The sequence below is a fragment of the Mytilus galloprovincialis genome, chromosome 10 (genome assembly GCF_965363235.1).
Source record: "Mytilus galloprovincialis chromosome 10, xbMytGall1.hap1.1, whole genome shotgun sequence".
Lineage (NCBI taxonomy): Eukaryota > Metazoa > Mollusca > Bivalvia > Mytilida > Mytilidae > Mytilus > Mytilus galloprovincialis.
This window is the reverse complement of record NC_134847.1, coordinates 21180389-21204518: the sequence shown is the minus strand read 5'-3', so window position 1 is coordinate 21204518 and position 24130 is coordinate 21180389. Positions and strand designations below refer to the sequence as shown.

Below are 24130 nucleotides of genomic sequence, written 5' to 3'. Positions count from 1 at the left end.
GGAAGTATTAATTATGTTAGAATTTGCATTCTATTTGCTTTTAAGTCTTCATTTCTTTAAGATATTTATAAAAGTTTAAATAAAAACTCACAACTTTTTTTTAGTTATTGCCCTTTGATAGATAAAATAAATGTTCAACATGTGGAACATTGGATTTCTGTTCGTTTACTTGTACCAAATGAATTTTTTTTGTCATTCAATAACAGCGTAACCAGCCTATTTCAACACCTGGGTATTCCAACATCCTGCTTTATCTGACACATTTTTCTGGTCCCAAAATATGCCTTTTCTTACAGAAAAAGCCTGAGTATTCTGACATTTTTATGCCCCCCCCCCCCCCCCCCCACCCCCCAGTTTGTCAAATAACACAGGTTACCCTACTATTTTAAATTTGTTACTATGTAGATATATAGTGATTTTGAATAACTGACCATTTTTTTTATTCCAGGTAATCAACACTTTTCCATAGTAATAGGGTTTAAAACTTGATGGGTAGTATTTCGAACTGTTTTAAGGTGAGAATTTAGTCATCAACTTGCACCTTACATTTATTTATGTTATCTTATGTGAACGACCCTTAATATTTATACATCAATCATACATTTCAATATAAGATATTTTTTTCTTTTATTTTTGAAGTAAATCAGATACATTTATAATTCAGAAGGTTTATATATATCCTTTTTCAATCTTTGCTTCATATTTCCTGGATAAATATTTTACCCTATTATCAGTAAGGGGAGATAACCTAACATAGTTAAACATAGGACCCTATGGGAAGTACATAACAATGTCTTCTTTTAGAGAACCGGTGAATGTAATGAAATCAAACATTGGACGAATGTTTATTATGAGGTGCTAACCAAGTGTTGTTACTTTGAAGCTGATCTATTATCCAAGATGGTAGCCAGCAGGGGACTTTAGCATTATACTAAGGAGCTTATAGGAAATACATATGTCTTCTTTTTGAGAACTGCAGAATGGAATGAAACCAAACATGGCATGAATGTTCCTTAGGAGGTGCTGACCAAGTATTGTTACTTTGCAGTCAATCCATCATCCATGATGGCTGCCAGTGGAGACATAGTTCAACATAAGACCCTACGGGAAATACATGCTTACAAATGTCTTCTGTTGGAGAACCAGTGAATGGAATGATTTACTGTTCAAGCTATTTTTTATAAAATAACAGGCCCAATATTAAACTAAATTTAGTCTCAATCATTATTTGGATATCTGTTTAATATGATTTTTATATATTTCTTTACATGATTTTCAAAACTAGAGCCAGGTGAGCGACCATGGCTCTTGAGAGCCTCTTGTTTGAGTTATTTTCCGAAAAACTGGAAAATCCCCCTTTTTTAATGAATAGAACTTTTTAACCTGGAAAAAACATTGAAAGGGAGCTCATGTCAATAGATTTAAACCATTCACCAAAGTTTCTTGCATTTTGGTGAAAGAATTATTGAGTTGTTGTTCAAAAACTGGAAAATCCCCCTTTTTTGAGGAAACAAACCCCCAAAAACTTGGAAATTTATAACCTAAAATTTATAAAAAAACAAAAGTGAATGTAAATGGATATGAACATTTCATCAAAGCTTCATGCAATTTGGTACAACCATTTTTGAGAAATTGACCGACATGTTGATGACGGATAGACAGAAGGACAGACAGACAGAGGGACAATGGTATACCATAATTAATCCTGTTAACAGGCATATAAAAATGGATGAGAATTTATTTCATCCCGTCTTGTACTTTTTTGTAATAAATTTCTAAAGATTTCATTCCAACAATTTATCATGGAGAAAACAAATTTTGGAGTAAGTGTCAATAAAACAACAACTTAAATCAACAAGATAGATATTAATTTTATGTTTCTATTATGTGGGTATGAAGATGGTATAGGTAATCAATTTTTTAGAAGCTTCTGAATTTTGTTTGATATTTTAAATGATTGTTCAATATATGTTTGCGTACAGTCGTCAGGTCCAAAAAAAATATTTTATTGAATGAGGTTTTTCACTTTTTTCCATAAAAGTTACACATTTTTAATACCCCATATTTTTTTAGTAAACTTTAAAAATAACTTAGTATACTAATAGTTCAAACTGGTTTTTTTTATACACTGATACCTGTTGGTGTCTGATCCAGTTTTTTTTTCTCACGATTTATATGCTTTTTAGGATAAAATTATTTTGATATGAAGAATTGACAATTGAAATTTAACTTGTATTTCTTTTACAGTTGTAAGTGTCACTATTGCTTCCTTGTTTTTATATTTGGTTCTTATGTTGTACTGTTAATATATAACACTCTCCTAGATTAGGGGGAGGGTTAAGATCCCGCTAACATGTTTAACCCCTCCACATAATGTCTATCTGTATCTGTATCATTAACGGAAGGCTTAATACTAAAATTTATATAAAAGAGATGATTTTTCATTTCCTATCATTAATTATCTATTTCTAGATGGTGACATTCCCTTTTTCCCTTGTCAACATTTTTCACTAAAGCACTAGATTTTTCAATTAAATAAGTCTTTTTATCAGGTTCAGAAATTTTGAATGATTTTTTTCAACCTTGATACATTCATGACAATCCATTCTTGGGGAGAGAAAAAACAAGTCACATTTTAAGCAGAATTTTTTATGCCCCACCTACGATAGTAGAGGGGCATTATATTTTCTGGTCTGTGCATCCTATTGTCTGTTCGTCTGTCTGTCTGTCCCACTTCAGGTTAAAGTTTTTGGTCAAGGTAGTTTTTGATGAAGCTGAAGTCCATTCAACTTGAAACTTAGTACTCATGTTACTTATGATATGATGTTTCTTATTTTAAAACCAAATTAGACTTTTGACCCCATTTTCATGGTCCGCTGAACATAGAAATTAAAAGTGCGAGTTTCAAGTTAAAGTTTTGGGTCAAGGTAGTTTTTGATGAAGTTAAAGTCCAATCAACTTGAAACTTAGTACACATGTTCCCTATTGGTTGATCTTTTTATTTTTAAGGCCAAATTAGATTTTTTACCCAATTTCACGGTCCATTGAACATGGAAAAAGATAATGCGAGTGGGGCATCCGTGTTCTTTGGACACATTCTTGTTTTATTAGGAGTTTATTCCAATAGAATAAATCCAAATATTTTATGCTTAGTGATTCAAAAAGATTTAAACACTCAGAATAAAAATTTAAATGAATATATGAACATATCCATCTTAAAACGTAAAACTTTTAAAACCTGAACTACTATTTCTTGTTTCAAAGACAACTTAAAAAACAATATGTATAAGGGTTAAGAATGTAAAGATTCATTTATTATGTACAAAAATCATACATTTCTTATCATTTGAGCATATTTAGTATGAAGAAGATTTTGCATACCAGAAACTTTATATGCATGAGGTTTAGGATGTTCTATATATCAACTTGACTCTCAATTTATAAATGTTGATTTTGTGTTTCAGATGAGGAAATGCTGAGTGGATTATTAAATGTAACAATACATTGTCTGTATTGTTTAGATCAACCGTCAGGTAAATATAGTCTAAATATAGTAAATATAGTCTTTATATCTTTAAGACTGTTTTATTTTTCTCTCCATTAAACATTATATCTTTGAACTTTAATGAAAAGGCATTAAAATTAAAAAAAAACGATTTGTTTTAGTCATATTGTTATAATCTTATCTTGATTGTCTTTTTATTCTTATATTAAATTCACAGAATTTGATTGCAAATGAAAAAAATTGCACCAGCTGTATTATATAATGAACATTTTTTTTCAGTCCTTTGTGAATACATTCTTATGGTCAGTAACATCCTTAAGATGACAAAAATATTTACCACTGCATTTTAAAGAAATAGTAGTCATTTGGTCAGAAACTCTCTAATAATGATCTTGATGCACAGACTCAGCAATCTTTTGAAATGGCTTCCTGACCAATCAGAACGCCCAAAATAGTTACATTCCCACAATGCAGCACTACTTCTGAATTGGTTCACTACAGTAAAACCATTGTCCATTACACACAAAGTGTAATCTACATGTCTTTTACAAACAGTTAACACATTTCAATGGTCAGTATTATTTGTTACAGATGTTTTTGCTGTCCTGGAGCTGGACTCCTATAGTCATTTCTTCAAGAAAGCTCAGACCCATAAATGTTTACCCTACCTGGGATGAGGATTTCGAGCTGGAACTTGATGGCTCACAAGCATTACGGGTGTTATGTTATAAAGTTACTAGTCAAAATAATGTATTGATTGGTCGAAGTGCTCTTGAGGTGAGTTCTAAAACACTTTAAACTTGGGGCTAAAATTTCAAGATTTCATCTGAAGGAATAATTTCATGAAATCTTTTCAACAAGAGCTAGTAGAATACTTGCCCTATGAAAAATTGGTTTGAGATCCTATATACTGGTGATCAAATTATAGACAGTTTTTGAAAAAAAAACAATAGTGCATATTAAAATAATATTGATATATTAGATGAAATATAGAATTTAACTATTTCAAATTAAAGTTCCAAATATAATTATTCAATATATTGGATTGTAATTTCACAAAGACGTTAGATCATTGATCAAACACACAACTTTAAGTATAAAATGCTTTTACACTTCTTACACAGTACTAGTGTTTTAACACCATGCACTGTGAAACAACACATTTTATCATTAGATGCATTACATTTTTATTTCCTTTTCAGTTGAGTAAAGAATGGTTAAGTAGCAGTTTTTAAAAACAAAAGATTTCTATGAATGAGGTATTTATACTTTAATTTATTGTACTGAGATTTGTATTCTAAGTTTTGTAAGCAGGCTATCATTCTTCCAGACGTCTACACTCACATTAACTGCTGAAATAAGCATAACTCATGTTTTTGATAATAAGATTTAAAATACAAAAGAAAAAAATAGTACTTTTTAAATGTAAATAAAAGATTTTTCATAACCTTAGATTTTAGAAAGAGCATTTTGTTAATTAAGAATTGTTTATGATGTTTTTTTCATTGGGAAAATTGTGTTTAGATCGATTTCTTTAATTTTTGTGCTATTTTCACATTTTCTGACCAGTGTGAGAAAAATATTTCTCCTCACTAGTGAAAAATTTGTTCTCTGCAAATGATTGGTTGAAATTTAATTGGGACGTTAAATTTTCTTGTTTTCTTCTGAATTTTCTTATTGTGACGTCATGAAATAAGGCCATGCCTTAACTCTCAACAGTTAAATTTTAATTATTTAAAAAGCTCGGCAATCCTCAGGCTTTAAATATTAAAATTTAACTGTCTCGAGTGGAGAAATATAGATTCCACAACTGCAACAAGTGTATTACGATATTTCTACACTTGAGACACTTAAATTTTAATATTTAAAGCGCAAGGCTTGCCGAGATTTTTAAATAATTAAAATTTAACTGTTGAGAGTGGAGAAATATCGTAATACACGAGTTACTGTGGTGGAATCTGTTTCTCTAATGATTTTTATCCTTCCTTTTTAAAGATTTGAGGAAAGTTGTGTACTTTTGATGTGACGTCAACAGGCATGGTCGCCTTTTTTCATGACGTCACAATAAGAAAATTCAGAAGAAAGCAAGAAAATACAACGTGACAATTAAATTTCAACCAATCACTTGCCGAGAAATGATTTTTCACTAGTGAGGAGAAATATGTTTCTCACACCGGTCAGGAAATGTGAAAATAGCACAAAAAATAGAGAAATATTGTAATAAACTTGTTGCAGTTGTCTATATATCTCACAATTAGAGAAATATCGTAATAAACTTGTTGCAGTTGTCTATATATCTCACATTTTATATTTTGATAACATTATTTGTATGCAGCATTTCGTGAAATCTTAAAAAACTAGATATCATTGAGATGGGAGCCATCTCTGTGGGCCCCGCTGTCAATAACGTGGGGTAAATAAGTTGTATGGATAATCTGATATGAAGCATTATTTGAAGTTATTACATAGTCTCATGTGTGATTTTGATCTAAGATTTTAAGTTAAAACTGATAAATATTCTCATCTTACTTTCATAGTATAATAATGATATGACTGCATGATGTGAACTCATTGATTACTACTCTAAGGTGACTTCTGGATATATGGATTGATGTTTGAACAATATGTTTAAAGGTGCTGCCCAATTGATATTTGTCACATATTTTTAGAATTATGACTTCAATATATTATGACCCACCAAGTATAAAGTATGAAATATTAATGGTTCTCGAGAGGTAGAGCGGACACAATTTGTTAAGAACAACGAACAGATGGACAGACCGACAGACTGATCTTAGACCTAGGATGCATACATTATGACACATTCTCTTGTGTTGGTTAATATATATGTTAAGTTGAAAATGTTTGTCAGGTATAAAGTATGAAATAATAACAGCTGTCCTCTCAAAATATAATGTGGATCAAATTTGTTAGCGATGGACAGACCAACAGACAGACAGACCTTTGACCTAGGAAGTGGTACATATATCATGACACACCCTCTGGTGTTGGTTAAAATAGATGTCAAGTATAATATTTGAAATCATAACGGTTTTCAAGATATAGAGCGGACACAATTTTCACCACAGGACACAGGGTTGTCAACTGAAACCAAAGTTTTTTTGACGTTGACCTTTGACCTAGGAAGTTGTACATACATCATGACACGCCCTCTGGTGGTGGTTAAAATGTATGACAAGTATATACTTTGAAATCATAACGATTATCTAGATATGGAGCGGACACGATCTTCACCACAGGACACAGGATTGTCAACTCGAAACCAAAGTTTTTGACCTTGACCTTTGACCTAGGAAGTTGTACATACATCATGACACACCCTCTGGTGGTTGTTAAAATGGATGTCAAGTATAAACTTTGAAATCATAATGGTTATCTAGATATGGAGCGGACACGATCTTCACCACAGGACACGGGGTTGTCAACTGAAACCAAAGTTTTTGACCTTGACCTTTGACCTAGGAAGTTGTACATACAACATGACACACCCTCTGGTGTTGGTTAATAATCATGTTAAGTATTAAGTATGAAATCATAACGGTTCTCTAGATATGGAGCGGACACGAAAGTGTTACGGACGGACAGACGGACGGACAGACTGATCACTATAGGGCGACCCGCCGTCGGCGGGGCCCTAATTATCTTGTATCGTTTTTTTTTGTTCAACAATCTGATTAATGAATGCAGAACCCACAAAAGTTTCTGAGGTGCCCAATGTTTGAAAATTTGTATGTGTTCTATTGTTCTTTCTCCAACATTATAGATATCTTTAACCATCTACCACAGCCAAAACTCTAAAGAGAACACTGTCTAAACTACATGGGGGAATATTTGGATTTAAGATCAAAACTGTTACCATGTAAGTATGAAAATATGTTAGAAGAAAGTAAAGATGTAAAACAAAGCAATTTCTTCTTTGGAAAAAATTGAAATTGTCTTCTGGGTGTGTAAATGTTGTCATTCTAAATCCACCTATTTACAGTCTACTACCTATTGTGAAATTATTCTTGAAATTTTATGATAAAAATCAGCCCATAATAGTCATAGAATACATAAAATTCTTTAATTTCAAGAACTTTTATTGCTGAAAACAATAAAATAATATCCAAAACTGATATACAAACAGTTTGATATTCATACTGAATGTGTAAAGTTTCAGAAAGACATTATGAATTTAAGATGTAACACACAGAAATGTGTAATGTACTGCCTCAACTTAAACAAGCATTTAGTACCTCATGATTTAGATATTCCTGAGCAGAAATAGAAATGATAATAGTATAAGTTTTAATTAGTATATTATTTATTTTAGGAGGAAAGGAAAGACCATTCCAACTTTCGTTGCTCCTTGTATCAGACTTGTAGAACAAAAAGGTTAGTCTAGTATTTTTTTCATAGGAAGTGAAACTGAATTGGGATATTGGTTTAAATGTTCTTAAATGATTATCTTGAAACAGATGGAATATAATCATTAATATGAATTGATTGGATGAATAATAGAGAGCAACAAATAAAATCTGCCTTCAGCATCTTTTGGGTTATGACATTTTATTTTCTTTGACACATTTTAGGTTATCTAATTCTGATACAAAGGTAAACTTCACTCTTGAAATTCAATATAGTTTTACTGGTATAATTATGACTCTCAAACTTTTTGTTGAAAACTTAGTTATGATATTGTTAATTTAAAACATTATTTATTATTTACATACACACTCCCTGATTATCTCCCATTATTTCAACTAAATATAGATACTTGTGTATCTACAAGTATGGAATGCTAGAGTGTCAACAATGTTCAATTTTAACCATTGTTATTATACGTGTTATTAAAATCAAATGGTGCGTATTTGTAATCATGGATATTATATGATTTATACTCCAGTATTGGTCTTTAAATGCTAAAAAAATGAAGTCGTCAGAAATTTTGTTTCCATTAAATATAAAATAAGCAAATGATTTATTGCCTGTTGTAACCCAGAAATATGGTTCATTCTTGTTTTCTATATTTTACTTTTAAGAGCTGTCAATCAAAGTAAATGCACAACTGTAACGCATGCATTTGACTATTTATTTTTCAGCTATTTGCAGGAATTTTAGACAAAAACTTTTGTCTCCATAGAAAAGTGAACATGGAAAGGATTTTACAAATGAAACATGGGCAGAAAATGTATGTTAAAGAAAAAAGCTATTCATGCTTAAAATAATATATTAATTAAGTCTTTTTTTCCCTATAGATTTAATCCTATATTGACAATGTACTGTTTCTAAACAATAATTGATTCATCAATTTTCAGAACTCATAATCATATATTGTGAGCTCGAAATTAAAGACATTTATAACTTACACTGATTATCCTGCTTCATTTTTAGGTCTTAAAATTACTTTAAAATTTAAACTCGTCACTCATGACCATGCACTTCAAGTTTCAGGTTTTAGTTTTTGGTCAACATCATGTCAAAATAGTAGTCGAATCAACATAATACTACATACACATTTTCCGTGTGATATTTATCTTTCTAAATATATCACCAATTCTAACATGACGTCCTTCAAACGCTTTGAGTACACATCCGTGGTAAAATATGAATATATTTGCTGGGCTATTCCGATTGTACTCCCAAGTCATATGTTTTTTTATGAATGAGCTTCCCTACATCATAGAACGATGAAGTAAGAATATTAGCATTTTACTAGAAAATACATGTTCTGAAACCGAAAATCATCACAACAAGGAAACGTAAACAAACAATGCTAAAATGTGGTATAAGCCTTTTTTTTAAATATTATAAGACCTATAAGTAAATTATCATTCAAATTCATCCAAAACAATGTAAATACGTTATTGTAAATAGTTTGAGCATGTCACTAATTCAGTTAGCTCCGTTCTTTTACGTCAATTTATTAGTGCGTTTATTTATGGGAACGGCACATATTTGCCTCCACTTAGAGCGCTTCGATCCAAAAGAATTGCCGTTTTTGTCCTATTAGAATCGAAATAATTCATGGGGGCTTTAATATATCTAGATTTTACCACGGGTTGTCCCTTTATGCCGATATTTTACCCCTCGCTATTGCTCAAGGTAAAATATTTGTCATAAAGAGCCAACCCGTGGTAAAATCACGATATATTCAAGCCCTGATGAATTATTTCTTAAATGAAATTTTTTACCCCAACTTTATGTTCAGCTAAACATTGAAAATGAGAGTGCAAGTTGGGCATCCGTGACCTATTGATTGGATGGGTATCCCAATAATAAGAATTTGCATTCCAATTCGCCTAGATCTGTATGCAATTTTTATTCGAAATTGCGATAAATTCACTTTTTTTTTCATTCTTAAAAAATTGCCGAAACGCACACAATAATTTACATTATTCTGATTTAGAGTAATTTCTCGCAATTTGATTGGCTGATATTGTCCTAATAAATTTCAGTACAATTTTTTATAAAGTCAATTGGAATTATCTCCCTTATTTATTACGTCAATTGAAATTATCTCCCTTATACCACTGACCTAATAAAAAAATATAATTTGAGTTGCTTTAAATAGTCCTAATATTTTTAATTTTTCACAGTTTTAGATTAGATATCTAAAATATATTTGGTTGATATTGTCCTATTATTGAATTTGAATATAATAATATGTAATATAACAAAATCAGGATAAATTTGTTACACAGTGTTCAATTGTCTTAATATGGAATTTATCTGGTCAATAAAATTCATATCGGGTTTGGCTTAGCCTCATCCGATATGAATTTTATTGACCCGATAAATTCTCGTATTAGGACAATTGCACACTGTGTAACTAATACATGTAGTACTCTTATTTTATATTAAGACAAAAAAAAGTATATACATGTTGGGTTTTTTTCAGTGTCCAGATCTTGAAACAAATTTGCACAGCATGGTTCAGTTGTCAACAGAAATAACAGAGAAAGTAAGTAAATAGAACTATTTTGCATATATATGTCATATGAATGTTGAATATGAAGCAAAGTTTAGAGGGTAGCAGTTTATTTTCAGTTATTTTTTAACTTTTTAGCTCACCTGGCCGAAAGGCCAAGTGAGCTTTTCTCATCACTTGGCGTCCGTTGTCGTCCGTCGTCGTCCTGCGTTAACTTTTACAAAAATCTTCTCCTCTGAAACTACTGGGCCAAATTTAACCAAACTTGGCCACAATCATCATTGGGGTATCTAGTTTAAAATATGTGTCCGGTGACCGCCCAACCAACCAAGATGGCCGCCATGGCTAAAAATAGAACATAGGGGTAAAATGCAGTTTTTGGCTTATAACTCAAAAACCAAAGCATTTAGAGCAAATCTGACATGGGGTTAATATTGTTCATCAGGTCAAGATCTATCTGCCCTGAAATTTTCAGATGAATCGGACATTTCGTTGTTGGGTTGCTGCCCCTGAAATGGTAATTTTAAGGAAATTTTGCTGTTTTGGTTATTATCTTGAACATTATTATAGATAGAGATAAACTGTAAACAGCAATAATGTTCAGCAAAGTAAGATCTACAAATAAGTCAGCATGACCAAAATGGTCAGTTGACCACTTTAGGAGTTATTGCCCTTTATAGTCAATTTTTAAACATTTTTCGTAAATCTTAGTAATCTTTTAGAAAAATCTTCTCCTCTTAAACTACTGGGCCAAATTTAACCAAACATGGCCATAATCGTCATTGGGGTATTTAGTTTAAAAAATGTGTCAGGTGACCCGCCCAACCAACCAAGATGGCCGCCATGGCTAAAAATAGAACATAGGGGTAAAATGCAGTTTTTGGCTTATAACTCAAAAACCAAAGCATTTAGAGCAAATCTGACAGGAAGTAAAATTGTTCATCAGGTCAAGATTTATCTGCCCTGAAATTTTCAGATGAATCAGACATTCCATTGTTGGGTTGCTGCCCCTGAAATGGTAATTTTAAGGAAATTTTGCTGTGTTTGGTTATTATCTTGAATATTATTATAGATAGAGATAAACTGTAAACAGCAATAATGTTCAGCAAAGTAAGATCTACAAATAAGTCAACCACTTTAGGAGTTATTGCCCTTTATAGTCAATTTTTAACCATTTTTCGTAAATCTTAGTAATCTTTTAGAAAAATCTTCTCTGAAACTACTGGGCCAAATTTAACCAAACTTAGCCATAATCATCATTGGGGTATGTAGTTAAAAAAATGTGTCCGGTAACTCGGCCAACAAACCAAGATGGCCACCATGGCTAAAAATAGAACATGGGGGTAAAATGCAGTTTTTGGCTTATAACTCAAAAACCAAAGCATTAAGAGCAAATCTGACATGGGGTAAAATTGTTGATCAGGTCACGATCTATCTGCCCTGGAATTTTCAGATGAATCGGATAATCGGTTGTTAGGTTGCTGCCCCTGAATTGGTAATTTTGAGGAAATTTTGTTGTTTTTTTTTGTTATTATCTTGAATATTATTATAGATAGAGATAAACTGTTAACAGCAATAATGTACAGCAAAGTAAGAACTAAAAATAAGTCAGTATGACCAAAATAGTCAATTGACCCCCTAAGGAGTTATTGCCCTTCATAGTCAATTTTTAACAGTTTTCTTAAAATTTGAAGATTTTCAATAACATTTTCCACAGAAAGTACTGTTATAGATAGAGATAATTGTAAGCAGCAAGAATGTTTAGTAAAGTAAGATCTACAAACACATCACCATCACCAAAACACAATTTTGTCATGAATCCATCTGTGTCCATTGTTTAATATTCACATAGACCAAGGTGAGCGACACAGGCTCTTTAGAGCCTCTAGTTATTTGAACTAAGTAAATAGGCCAAGAAGGCTAAAAGTCTATTGAAATAAAACTAAGTGCAGTACTGAAACTTAAGTTTAGTAAGTACTACAAACAAACCTAAAAAAGTATTGTTTGCTTCATTAGCACATTTTTTGATCAGCTATAGATAACTATATAAAATTATTTCATCTAAAATTTCATTAATTTCTTTTTTTTTAAGCAAGACAGTTATATCAACGTACAGTTGAAATAATGTAAATTTAAATTTACAATAACAAGAACAATATGAACCAGCATTCTGTGAGTATTGCATGGCAATATAGAGTCCCCTACACAGGCAATTGTCTCAGAAAAAAAATCCTATTTACCTATATATAGATGTATATAGGAAATTATACAGGATTTTTTTTTTGAGACAAGTGCCTATGTTTTGGTTTTTTTCCCCTATACTGTATGTAATACGTCTACTTTATTTGGTGTATGGAATGATTGTTTGATGTAAATGTCTAGCTGGCAGGTGTCATCTGACCTTGACCTCTTAAGTCTTTTTCTTTGAAATTATAAGCAATAGGTCCGCTATATTTAGTGTATTGCATGATTGTAAGGAGTACATGTATTTTCAGGTTAACCTGCCTAATCTGACCCCTAAGAATTCCAACATCCTGCTTTAACCGACACATTTTCATGGTCCCAAAATTTGCATATCCTTGCAGAAAAAACCTCAATATTCCCATACTCTTGCTTCATTTGACAATTTTTCTGGTCCCCAAGTGTGTCGGATAACACAGGTTACACTGTAGTAAAGCTTTATATTTAGAACTATCAACATAATATCAATGGTTAGTAAAATAAGCTATGACATTTCAGCATGTGCACTCTTATTGGCCTTAGCCCTAGTTATATTTTATTTTTATTTTTTTATATATTAATAGACACAAGAACAATTTTTTGAGTCATCACAAGAGCATGAAGAAGATCCAGTTAGCAGTCAAAGTACCTCTACCATGTACATGTTTGAATCCTCAGAAGAGAATTTAGGTAGCAGTCAGTGTAGTTCATATATTCCAAATGAATCTCAAGTAAAGAATCCAGGTTTAAGAGCTTTAAACTCTTTTCTTGCTGAAGTTGACATATCTCCAGTTAAAAAAATTCAGTCAAATTTGTTAGATGCATGTGACCATACCATTAGCGCCGATACATTTCAAAGGCTGAGACATGTTTAAATGCCATGCTTGATACCATCTGTCCTGGTGAGGGAGATAATTTATTTGAACTTATAACACCATCTGCTGAGAGAGAGGACAATGTTTTAGATGAAGCCATACAGGAAGCCTACAATTCAACTGAAACATGGACATGACAAAGACAATTGCTTTCAATTTTGGCAGTAAAGAAGCCTTACAATTATGTAAACCACCTGATTCCTGGAGTAACACGGTACAGATATAATATTGCGAAAAAACATGGCATGCAATATGGAATTGGTGCACCTATGCCTTCTATTTCAAACTTTAGAAAAACCATTGACCCAGCAAGAGTGGAAAGCTTTATTGATTTAATTACATCCTCTAACATCATACAAGACATGCCCTTTGGTGAAAAAACAATGAAGTTGTCTACTGGTAAAGTTATACCTACTCCAAATGGTATTAGATGCATTGCACCTGCAGCAATAGTTAGACAATATGACCAGTACTGTGATGAAAACAGCATTGATCCTTTAGGTAGGAAAAACTATACATTGTTTAAAAAAATAATTATTTTAGGATCATGAATATCAGAAAACACTATGAATTAATCTTTGTTGATATAAACTACAAATAAAAAAGATTTAGATGATTTTTGGTATAAAGTCATTATGGGTTTCAAAAATTTATATACATTGTGTATGTGAATTTGTTCAGATGAAATGTAAGCAGAAAAGTAAACAGTTTCTCATTTAATTTCATAAAAAGTTAGTTTTATATAGACAATAGACAATAGACAATATTTTATTGGCACAAACACATTTACATTAAATGGTTATGGCATACAAAATTAAGACAATTAAACTGACAATAGTCAGTATAATTATTTATTATTTTTTTTGTAGAAAGGAATATCAAGTATTGTAAAATGAACTACTCTAGATCTGTAGTAAGAGTATAGTGACCATGACCTCATCCAGACAAAAACAAAAACACCCTTAATTATTGATCATCATTTAAGCTTAGTTTGCTTTATATGATGTTATTGATGCATACCACTAATCCAATTTTTGTAATAATAGTTGATTATTTTACAATGTATTTATATATATGTCAATTATTTTAGGGCATAGTACAATGTACAGGATTCTACAAGCTTATCAAGCTTCCATTCAGAAGTCAGTTGAAGGTCTAGATTATTTTATTGTTGAAGGTGGAAGAGCTTTTGCTGACTTAAATTCAGTAGTAAGCCAGTTACAGATACACAAATCTGATAGTGATAAAATCCTGAAAGATCTGTCAGACAGTAAAAGATATCTGAAATGTGATTACAAGGTACAACATTAACTATTTCAATTATAATACCTATATACATGTACATATACATAGAAATATTGCATATGGTGTAATATTCTCCTGTTTTCATTGGATATTACGATCACACGTTTCAAAGAATATTTCATGTATCTGTATGTATACGTATATTGAGGGTCAATCTTAAAAATATGTGACGTCACACATAACAATTTTGGAGGTTGCTCTGCAGAGTACGAAGTTACGGAGGGCATAATGTTTTTGACCCATCCGTCCATCCATCAGTCTGTCCTTCAGTCCGTCATTCATGTTCTTGTCATCTCAAATCCTTTAAACAGCAGAATTTCAAGAATCTTTTTTAAATAATAAGGACATACTATGTAGATGTGCATATCTACAGGAAATATGATTCATTTTTTTTTCTAGGAGTTATGCCCCTTTCAACTTATTTGCTGTAATATACTGCAATAGGTTTCATGAAATTCTGTTGAGTGGTTTCAAAGGAGTTGCGATGACAAACTTTTTAATAAGAAGGACATACTATGAAGATATGCACAATGACAGGAAATTATGAGTTATTTGATTTTTCAAGTGACACTGTGGGGAGGTGGGGTGTGTGAGCGCGCTCGCTAAGGTTCTATAATTTGTATATGTTATATGTAAATATATAAATTAAGGACTTTCACTTAGTCAACAGGTTAAATATGGACATGTTAGCTGATATTGACCCTCGGAATTCGTCCTTGGTCAATATTGACTGAGCAGGTCCATATATAACGTATTGACACCATCAAAAATCCATTATTGATAAATAGACAAAATGTGTCGTAGAACAAAATTATAAAAATACGAGATAAACCAGCGCAATCATGTAAGACCATAGAACTTCTTTAAGTCACAAAAGTTTTTCAAGATTTGTTTAACTTCTTTAATTCACCAAAGCAAAGACAAACAAAAATATTGCAAAATTTGTCATTAACATTCATATAAGATGTGGTTTTTCATGATTTCAAGATCAAGCAAACAATATTCATAAAGCAGGAAAAAATCTTAATGTCATACATGTATGTTCATTTTCAGTGTTAAACCTGAACGCAGGACATTGATTTGCTAATTTTAAACTTCACATTGGATATAACTGTTGAACACAGACTGCGCTATAGACACCTGAACCAGTCAGTAGTGATTAAAATTTTAAACATGTTTCCTTTTTTTTTTAGGTTCATTTAGAAACAAAATCTGATATTCCAGACCACTGCCTGTCATTTGTTCTTAGTGACCAAGACAAACTGCTGCAAAATGACTGTTTGGATCATTCACAAAACAAGGGGTGTAAGAACTGCCAGATATTGACAAATGTTCTTGAGACCATTCAACAAAAATTAAATGACCTTAAAGATAAAGTTGATGAGAACTTGTTTGATAATATGTTATTTAAAACATCCAAAGCAGATGGAGATATTTTGGATTGGAAAAAACATATCCTGCGTTCTAAGTATCAAGCTAGAGCCAAATCAAATATTATATCAGAACTTTCTGAAAAGAGGGCTTTTATTATGGTAGACTGGGCCATGAAATTTCTGCCAAGGAAATACTGTGAGGGACAAACAGATTGGTTTGCTAAGCGTGGCATAAACTGGCATATAGCTAATTGTTTGACTCAATTCCACAAGATTCAGTAACTTCAGCATCCATACTATGTGACATTGCTAAAGAAGTGGTAAAAATCAAGCCTCAGATAACAAATGTCAGTTTCTACTCTGATAACGCTGGATGCTACAAAAGCACACTGACAATTGCATTACTTTATGCCAACCTTGGACCCTTAATTACATCATATGATTTCTGTGAGGCTCAAGATGGGAAAGGTCCATGTGATAGAAAATCTTCACACATCAAATCAGAAATAAAGCGATATGTCAATGAAGGACATGCTGTTATAGATGCAAAAGGAATGAAACAGGTATTATGTTAATTTTATTTTTGAAACAGAAATTGTTGTGCGAAAATCTGTTTTGATTGGCATTTTACACAATACATTGTACAATAGTTTGATTGGATGAAAGGGTGCAAAAAGTTTAAACATTTATTCATCAATAATATGAAAAAAGGATATAGGGGATGCATGAGTAAGACAAAATGACAATAAAGTAGAACATGTCGATGTCAGCATCCAGTATTGCTGGCCTTCAACAGTGAGAAACAGTCGATACTGCATAACAAGAACTAAATCTTCCCAAAAAATGTCAAACTTTATTTTACAAATTATATACCACAAATCCAAAATTAGTCTGTATTTTGCAAGTACTGAAAATTCAGTAATTATTGTGTGCATTTATTATTGCGATTTTGTCATTTTAAACCTAAAAACAATTTTAATTTTTACGATTTTGAGAAAAATTCTGTTTAATTCATATAAAATATTTCAATGTGTTTACAATTCTGTCGCATTTTTTGCAATAATAACAGCCTCGCAATAATTTCTGAATTTACAGTATGTAAATGGAAGCACTATCTAATAAAAAATACAATTGCATTGTTGTATACATAATTGTAAAGAATGCAATCTGGATTCTTATATTTAAAATGAAAACAACAGATCTTGCTTAGATATTTTAAGATTCAGTTTATGTTGTAATTTAAAAAAAAATAAGATTCTGTGGTTTTTTTTAATTGCCCCTCTTGCCAGCCATTATTGAATTCGGGTGTTTTATTATGTAATTAATACTTTACAAGTTGGCATTAGAAAAAGAATCTGTGGTATGTCTTATAAAATGGCCTAGCTATTAATACAAACTATTGCTGTAAAGGAATGTTTTGAATTTTCTTGAACATTCATTCATGTTTTCTTTGCTTACAAACTATAAAACAATAGGTTTTTTGATGCATGGATAAGTATACAAAACTGATACTGTTGCTATTTCTTGAATCAGTTGAGTGAATAACTTTACTGCAATTTTGCCAATAAGTTAATCTGAATAAAATTTACAATAAATGAATCATACTGCGTGTATTTATTTTTTACATTGTTGTTTACATTTATTAGGCTATTGATTCTAGAGGTAACAAGACCTACATGTGCAAAGTGGTAGAGGAATGTGAAAGTTTGAAGCCAACTGTTAAGAGTATCCCTAATATTACTTCATACACTAACTTCAGTTACTCAGAAAGTGGACTTACAGTTTGGAGAGGATTTGGTATTGGGAAAGGTAAACGCTTCCTTAAAAATTAATTTACTTCTTATTTTGAAGATGAATTAGATTCATTGCTCCACTTGGCTCTTTCAACCACAATAACTGAGCTTATTGATAAAAAAAATATCATCACAAAATAAAAAATAAAACGGAAAATGTACGTGTCAAAGTTACACATATATTCCTGCTTGCATAAAACACTGTAAAGGGGCATAACTCATGAATTGTAAAAGTAACTCCACCCAAATTAGAACTTTATCTGTGTTTTGTGTTGTTAAGGTGGTATGGGTGTCTTCCTCCATCTTGGATTGTAAAAATCAGTGAACCAAAGGTCCAGATTTTCTATCAAGTTAGAAAAATTTGATGCAGGAATACAGATATTTAATATGAATTGTCATTTAAAAGAACCAATTTATAAGAATATAACTTATAAATATTAATATTTTTGCAAATATTGATTATTTTTGTTTGTTTTTAGCTCACCTGACCCGGCCAACCAACCAAGATGGCCGCCACGTCTAAAAATAGAACATAGGGGTAAAATGCAGTTTTTGGCTTATAACTCAAAAACCAAAGCATTTAGAGCAAATCTGACAGGGGTAAAATTATTTATCAGGTCAAGATCTATCTGCCCTGAAATTATCAGATGAATCGGAGAACCCGTTGTGGGGTTGCTGCCCCTGATTTGGTAATTTTAAGGAAATTTTGCTGTTTTTGGTTATTATCTTGAACATTATTATAGATAGAGATAAACTGTAAACAGCAATAATGTTCAGCAAAGTAACATTTACAAATAAGTCAACATGACCGAAAAGGTCAGTTGACCCCTTTAGGAGTTATTGCCCTTTATCGTCAATTTTTAACCCATGTTTCGTAAATCTTAGTAATCTTTTACAAAAATCTTCTCCTCTGAAACTACTGGACCAAATTAATCCAAACTTGGCCACAATCATCTTTGGGGTATCTAGTTTAAAAATTGTGTCCGGTGACTTGGCCTTCCAACCAAGATGGCCACCATGGCTAAAAATAGAACATAGGGGTAAAATGCAGTTTTTGGTTTATGACTCAAAAACCAAAGCATTAAGAGCAAATCTGACACGGGGTATATTTGATTATCAGGTCAAGTTCTATCTTCCCTGAAATTTTCAGATGAATCGGACAACCCGTTGTTGGGTTGTTGCCCCTAAATTGGTAATTTTAAGGAAATTTTACTGTTTTTGGTTATTATCTTGAATATTATTATAGATAGAGATAAACTGTAAACAGCAATAATGTTCAGCAAAGTAAGATTTACAAATAAGTCAAACTGACCGAAATGGTCAAATGACCCCTTTAGGAGTTATTGCCCTTTATAGTCAATGTTTAACCATTTTTCGTAAATCTTAGTAATCTTTTACAAAAATCTTCCGCTCTGAAACTACTGGGCCAAATTAATCCAAACTTGGCCACAATCATCTTTGGGGTATCTAGTTTAAAAAATGTGTCTGGTGACCCGGCCATCTAACCAAGATGGCCGCCATGGCTAAAAATAGAACATAGGGGTAAAATGCAGTTTTTGGTTTATAACTCAAAAACCAAAGCATTTAGAGCAAATCTGACACAGGTTTATTTGTTTATCAGGTCAAGGTCTATCTGCCCTGAAAGTTTCAGATGAATCGGACAACCTGTTGTTGGGTTGCTGCCCATAAATTGGTAATTTAAAGGAAATTTTACTGTTTTTTGTTATTATTATCTTTAATATTATTATAGATAGAGATAAACTGTAAACAGCAATAATGTTCAGCAAAGTAAGATTTACAAATAGGTCAAACTGACCGAAATGGTCAGTTGACCCCTTTAGGAGTTATTGCCCTTTATAGTCAATTTTTAACCATTTTTCGTAAATCTTAGTAATCTTTTAGAAAAATCTTCTCCTCTGAAACTACTGGGCCAAATTAATCCAAACTTGGCCACAATCATCTTTGGGGTATCTAGTTTAAAAAATGTGTCTGGTGACCCGGCCATCCAACCAAGATGGCCGCCATGGCTAAAAATAGAACATAGGGGTAAAATGCAGTTTTTGGTTTATAACTCAAAAACCAAAGCATTAAGAGCAAATCTGACAAAGGGTAAAATTGTTTATCAGGTCAAGATCTATCTGCCCGGAAATTTTAAGATGAATCGGACAACCCGTTGTTGGGTTGCTGCCCCTAAATTGGTAATTTTAAGGAAATTTTACTGTTTTGGGTTATAATCTTGAATATTATTATAGATAGAGATAAACTGTAAACAGCAATAATGTACAGCAAAGTAAGATTTACAAATAAGTCAACATGACTGAAATGGTCAATTGACCCCCTAAGGAGTTATTGTCCTTTATAGTCAATTTTTAACAATTTTCATAAAATTTGTAAATTTTTACTAACATTTTCCACTGAAACTACTTGGCCAAGTTCATTATAGATAGAGATAATTGTAAGCAGCAAGAATGTTCAGTAGAGTAAGATCTACAAACACATCACCATCACCAAAACACAATTTTGTCATGAATCCATCTGCTTCCTTTGTTTAATATTCACATTGACCAAGGTGAGCGACACAGGCTCTTTAGAGCCTCTAGTTTATTTTTTTTTAAATTGCCATTTTAAGGGGAGGTAACTCTAAAATAATGCATTTTCTGAAGGATTCTACAAGGAATTTTCCTATTTTGTATTTTAGCCGGAAAAAAAATCACGGTGACCCTATCTTTTCTTTTGAAATTCTCAAAAGCATTGTCTGAAAGCTATCTTTTCCTTAAGTATTTAACAATTCTATCATTTTGTTTAGTTTCTAACCACAAAATGGTGTTTTTACCTGTATAATCCTTACAAAATGTGTCATTTTGTCGCGTCCTGTAGCTTGAGAAAATGAGCGGTGACCTATCACTTTTATTATATATTTCAATATATATCAATAGATACTACGTTTTGGCAAAGTATGAACAAATTCTATCATTTTTATTTTAGACTCCCATACAACCTTAAGCGTTGTGTAGGAGTTTCACAATAACATTTAGTTGATGCAAAAGTTCTATAAAAGTTAAAGGACTGGAATAAAAATTTGGATGTACAGACATAAGAAGGTACAGAGAGACAGACATAGGGATAGACAAGTCAGGGGCATAAAACATAGATAAAGCCAACTGCATCCAAATCATACTTGTAACAACTACAAAAATATTTACTGACAAATTTGTTACATGTATTACATAGAATGCAAGTAGAAGAGTCAAAATGTCAGTTTAGATTATTTTAGTCAATGTTCTATCTGATTTTTTTTCAATGATATAAAAGTGCAATATTTCTTAATTTTAGATTATAAAAACTACTTTCTGATTTGAGTCCTGCAGGATTTTGTAAAATAAAAGAGTTAAGAATTTAGTCCTTCCTTTTTTTCCAGAATATCTATACTTTTAATCGAGAAGACCTCATTTTGTATGTCGCTTCTCTCCCTTCCAAAATAAACAAAGCATCATGCCTCTGTGTCCTATAGGTACCATGCATAGTAGCATTTGTCATCCTTGCTTATGAATATTGAGTTTGGGTTATTTTGGGAGAAAAACTAATATAAAGGCGTCCGGATATTGTTCCGTCATTGGACATACTTTTAAGTCATCGACAAGACTTCCATTTACGACTGTTTTAAAATCACACATACTTTCCCGTTTACTCAGGCATAAATAAAGTGTATTTGCTATTTAATATCAATTTCAAGTTTACTATTTACGGGCAAAACTAATTAAAATTAAAGGAAAACAAAAAAAGGGGGACTTTGAAAAAAAGGTCCTGTCCCAAGTACTTTTTGATCACTTTCCGTAAATTCTCCAGTGATAAAATCTTTAACAAATCTTCATCTTCAACATTTATATACTTTCAATCACATTCTAAAGGCCTGCGATTTTGTGTGTTCTAGTTAATTTCATAATCCTTCATTGATATTTTTTAGGAATGCATATTCCATGGAGCAAAGTGACAGATCTAAGCCAAATGATCACCATGACCCTAAAGATTACAAATACTTCACAGAATATATCATTCAGAGATATCAAAATACAACACATAAAACCTCAAGAAATTAATCCACAGGAACAAATTGAACTGGATATTTCGGAAGATGACAGTTTTGCCATCAGTAATCCAGAAAACAGTTGAGGAATTTTCTGTTGCCCAGTTTCTGGATGTACCAAAAGTTTTCTAAAACATAAATCTTTAGAAGACCACATTATCATTGGGAACTGTCACTTCCAATCGAAATTCCAATCTACCAGCGACACATATAAAAACTTATATGCACTGAAAGTAACCCAGGCTGTTGGTCATTGTTTCAACTTAAGTATGAATGCTGAGGAAACAACAGACACAAATATACTGATGAAAGGATGGGGTCTGAAATCCAGGAAAGCTCATGTCATTTTTTCCGCAGATCAAAAGAAATTTTTAAACGAAAAATTTCAAATTGGGCAAATTACTGGCATAAAAGAGGATCCAGTTTCTGTTTCTTTAGAAATGCAATCAGCAGTGTTGAATGGGAAGAGACGGTTTAAGCGTGAAGAATTTTTAGTACCACAACAAATTGCTAGTTACTTTTCTCGTTATTCTAGACAGATAAACTCCAAGTATAATGATGGAATAGCTGCTAAATCAGAAAATGAAACATTCATTATTACACAAGAAGTATTGGCTAACATTAACACATAACACATAAACCTGTGGTGACTTATCTCACAATATTTTGTAAATTATATTGTCATTCTATTAACAATTTTAGCCCTGCAACAATTGCAAAAGGCTGTACATCGTATTTGATATTAAGAAGTTTGACCCTATCAATGAATCCCAAACAGGTGCTATAACCAGTCTTTTGAACATTTAAGTGGACATTTTTCTTTTCTCAGCAACAATGAGCAAATTTCAAAATGAGGAACAGCAATAAAAGTCTTTCCTTGAATATAAATATGTCTTTTGGATTTTTTTTTTTGGCATGGTAAAAGCCCATCTTTTATCTTTCATTGGCTAACATATGTCTAGTGCTTAAAAATTCCCTCTTCCCATCATCTGAGGAAAATAAATATATAGGCAAGGAAAGTGAAATAGTCAGAAATTTCTTATGGGTAGGTTTATTTTGTAAAGGTTTGTTTTAATATTCAACAATGGGGAATCATATTTTTCTGAATGGTAAGGGGAAAAATAACTTTTTTTCTGAAAATATTCAAGCCCCAGTGTAATTAAATTTTCAAGAGTTATACTCCTGTCAGCCATTTCATATGCATTGTATCAATAAGAGTTGGATTGTGGTTGGAATTTTCTATACAAGTATTTGCCTTTTGGAAGATTGACTGACAATAATTTGCTCAAGAAGAATGAACAAGTTTTTTTTTATTGATAATTTTGCAAGGAGTATTTTTAATAGTCCCCTACTGGCCAATAAAATGAGACTTTGGGTTTGCACTCTCTCTGTCTGTCTGTCAATTTGTCAGTCTGGCAAATTAATTTTTAACACTTTTTTAGCTCACCTGGCCCGAAGGGCCAAGTGAGCTTTTCCCATCACTTGGCGTCCGGCGTCCGGCGTCGTCGTCGTCCGTCGTCCGTCGTTGTTAACTTTTACAAAAATCTTCTCCTCTGAAACTACTGGGCCAAATTAAACCAAACTTGGCCACAATCATCATTGGGGTATCTAGTTTAAAAAATGTGTGGCGTGACCTGGCCAACCATCCAAGATGGCCGCCATGACTAAAAATAGAACATAGGGGTAAAATGCAGTTTTTGGCTTATAACTCAAAAACCAAAGCATTTAGAGCAAATCTGACAGGGGTAAAATTGTTTATCAGGTCAAGATCTATCTGCCCTCAAATTTTCAGATGAATCCGACAAACCGTTATTGGGTTGCTGCCCCTGAACTGGTAATTTTAGGGAATTTTTGCTGTTTTTGGCTATTATCTTGAATATTATTATAGATAGAGATAAACTGTAAACAGCAATAATGTTCAGCAAAGTAAGATTTACAAATAAGTCAACATGACCAAAATGGTCAGTTGACCCCTTTAGGAGTTATTGACCTTTATAGTCAATTTTTAACCATTTTTCGTAAATCTTAGTAATCTTTTACAAAA

General features: G+C 32.0%; 1 protein-coding gene across 2 annotated transcripts; it reads left to right on the top strand.

Moving 5' to 3' along the window:
• The first annotated feature begins 418 nt into the window (after nt 1–418).
• On the top strand, nt 419–23520 carry LOC143047149 (uncharacterized). 2 transcript variants are annotated; one of them, XM_076220103.1, is made up of 13 exons: nt 419–515; nt 3465–3533; nt 4097–4282; nt 4708–4764; nt 7290–7385; nt 7839–7900; nt 8608–8696; nt 10407–10469; nt 13241–14032; nt 14622–14830; nt 16030–16772; nt 17856–18018; nt 21967–23520. In XM_076220103.1, exons 11-13 carry the CDS (start codon nt 16764–16766, stop codon nt 22170–22172), a joined length of 378 nt encoding a protein of 125 aa, XP_076076218.1. In that variant the 5' UTR covers nt 419–515; nt 3465–3533; nt 4097–4282; nt 4708–4764; nt 7290–7385; nt 7839–7900; nt 8608–8696; nt 10407–10469; nt 13241–14032; nt 14622–14830; nt 16030–16763; the 3' UTR covers nt 22173–23520. The 2 variants fall into 2 exon arrangements, 1 of the variants encoding a protein (XP_076076218.1); XR_012969421.1 differs by lacking the exon at nt 419–515 and having other exon boundaries at nt 3393–3533.
• The last annotated feature ends 610 nt before the right edge of the window (nt 23521–24130 follow it).

What these genes read in the sequence shown, in the direction of transcription:
- LOC143047149 (XM_076220103.1), top strand. An exon ending in AGGATTTGGTATTGGGAAAG is followed by an intron (nt 18,019 to 21,966) that starts GTAAACGCTTCC and finishes GATATTTTTTAG; the next exon opens with GAATGCATATTCCATGGAGC.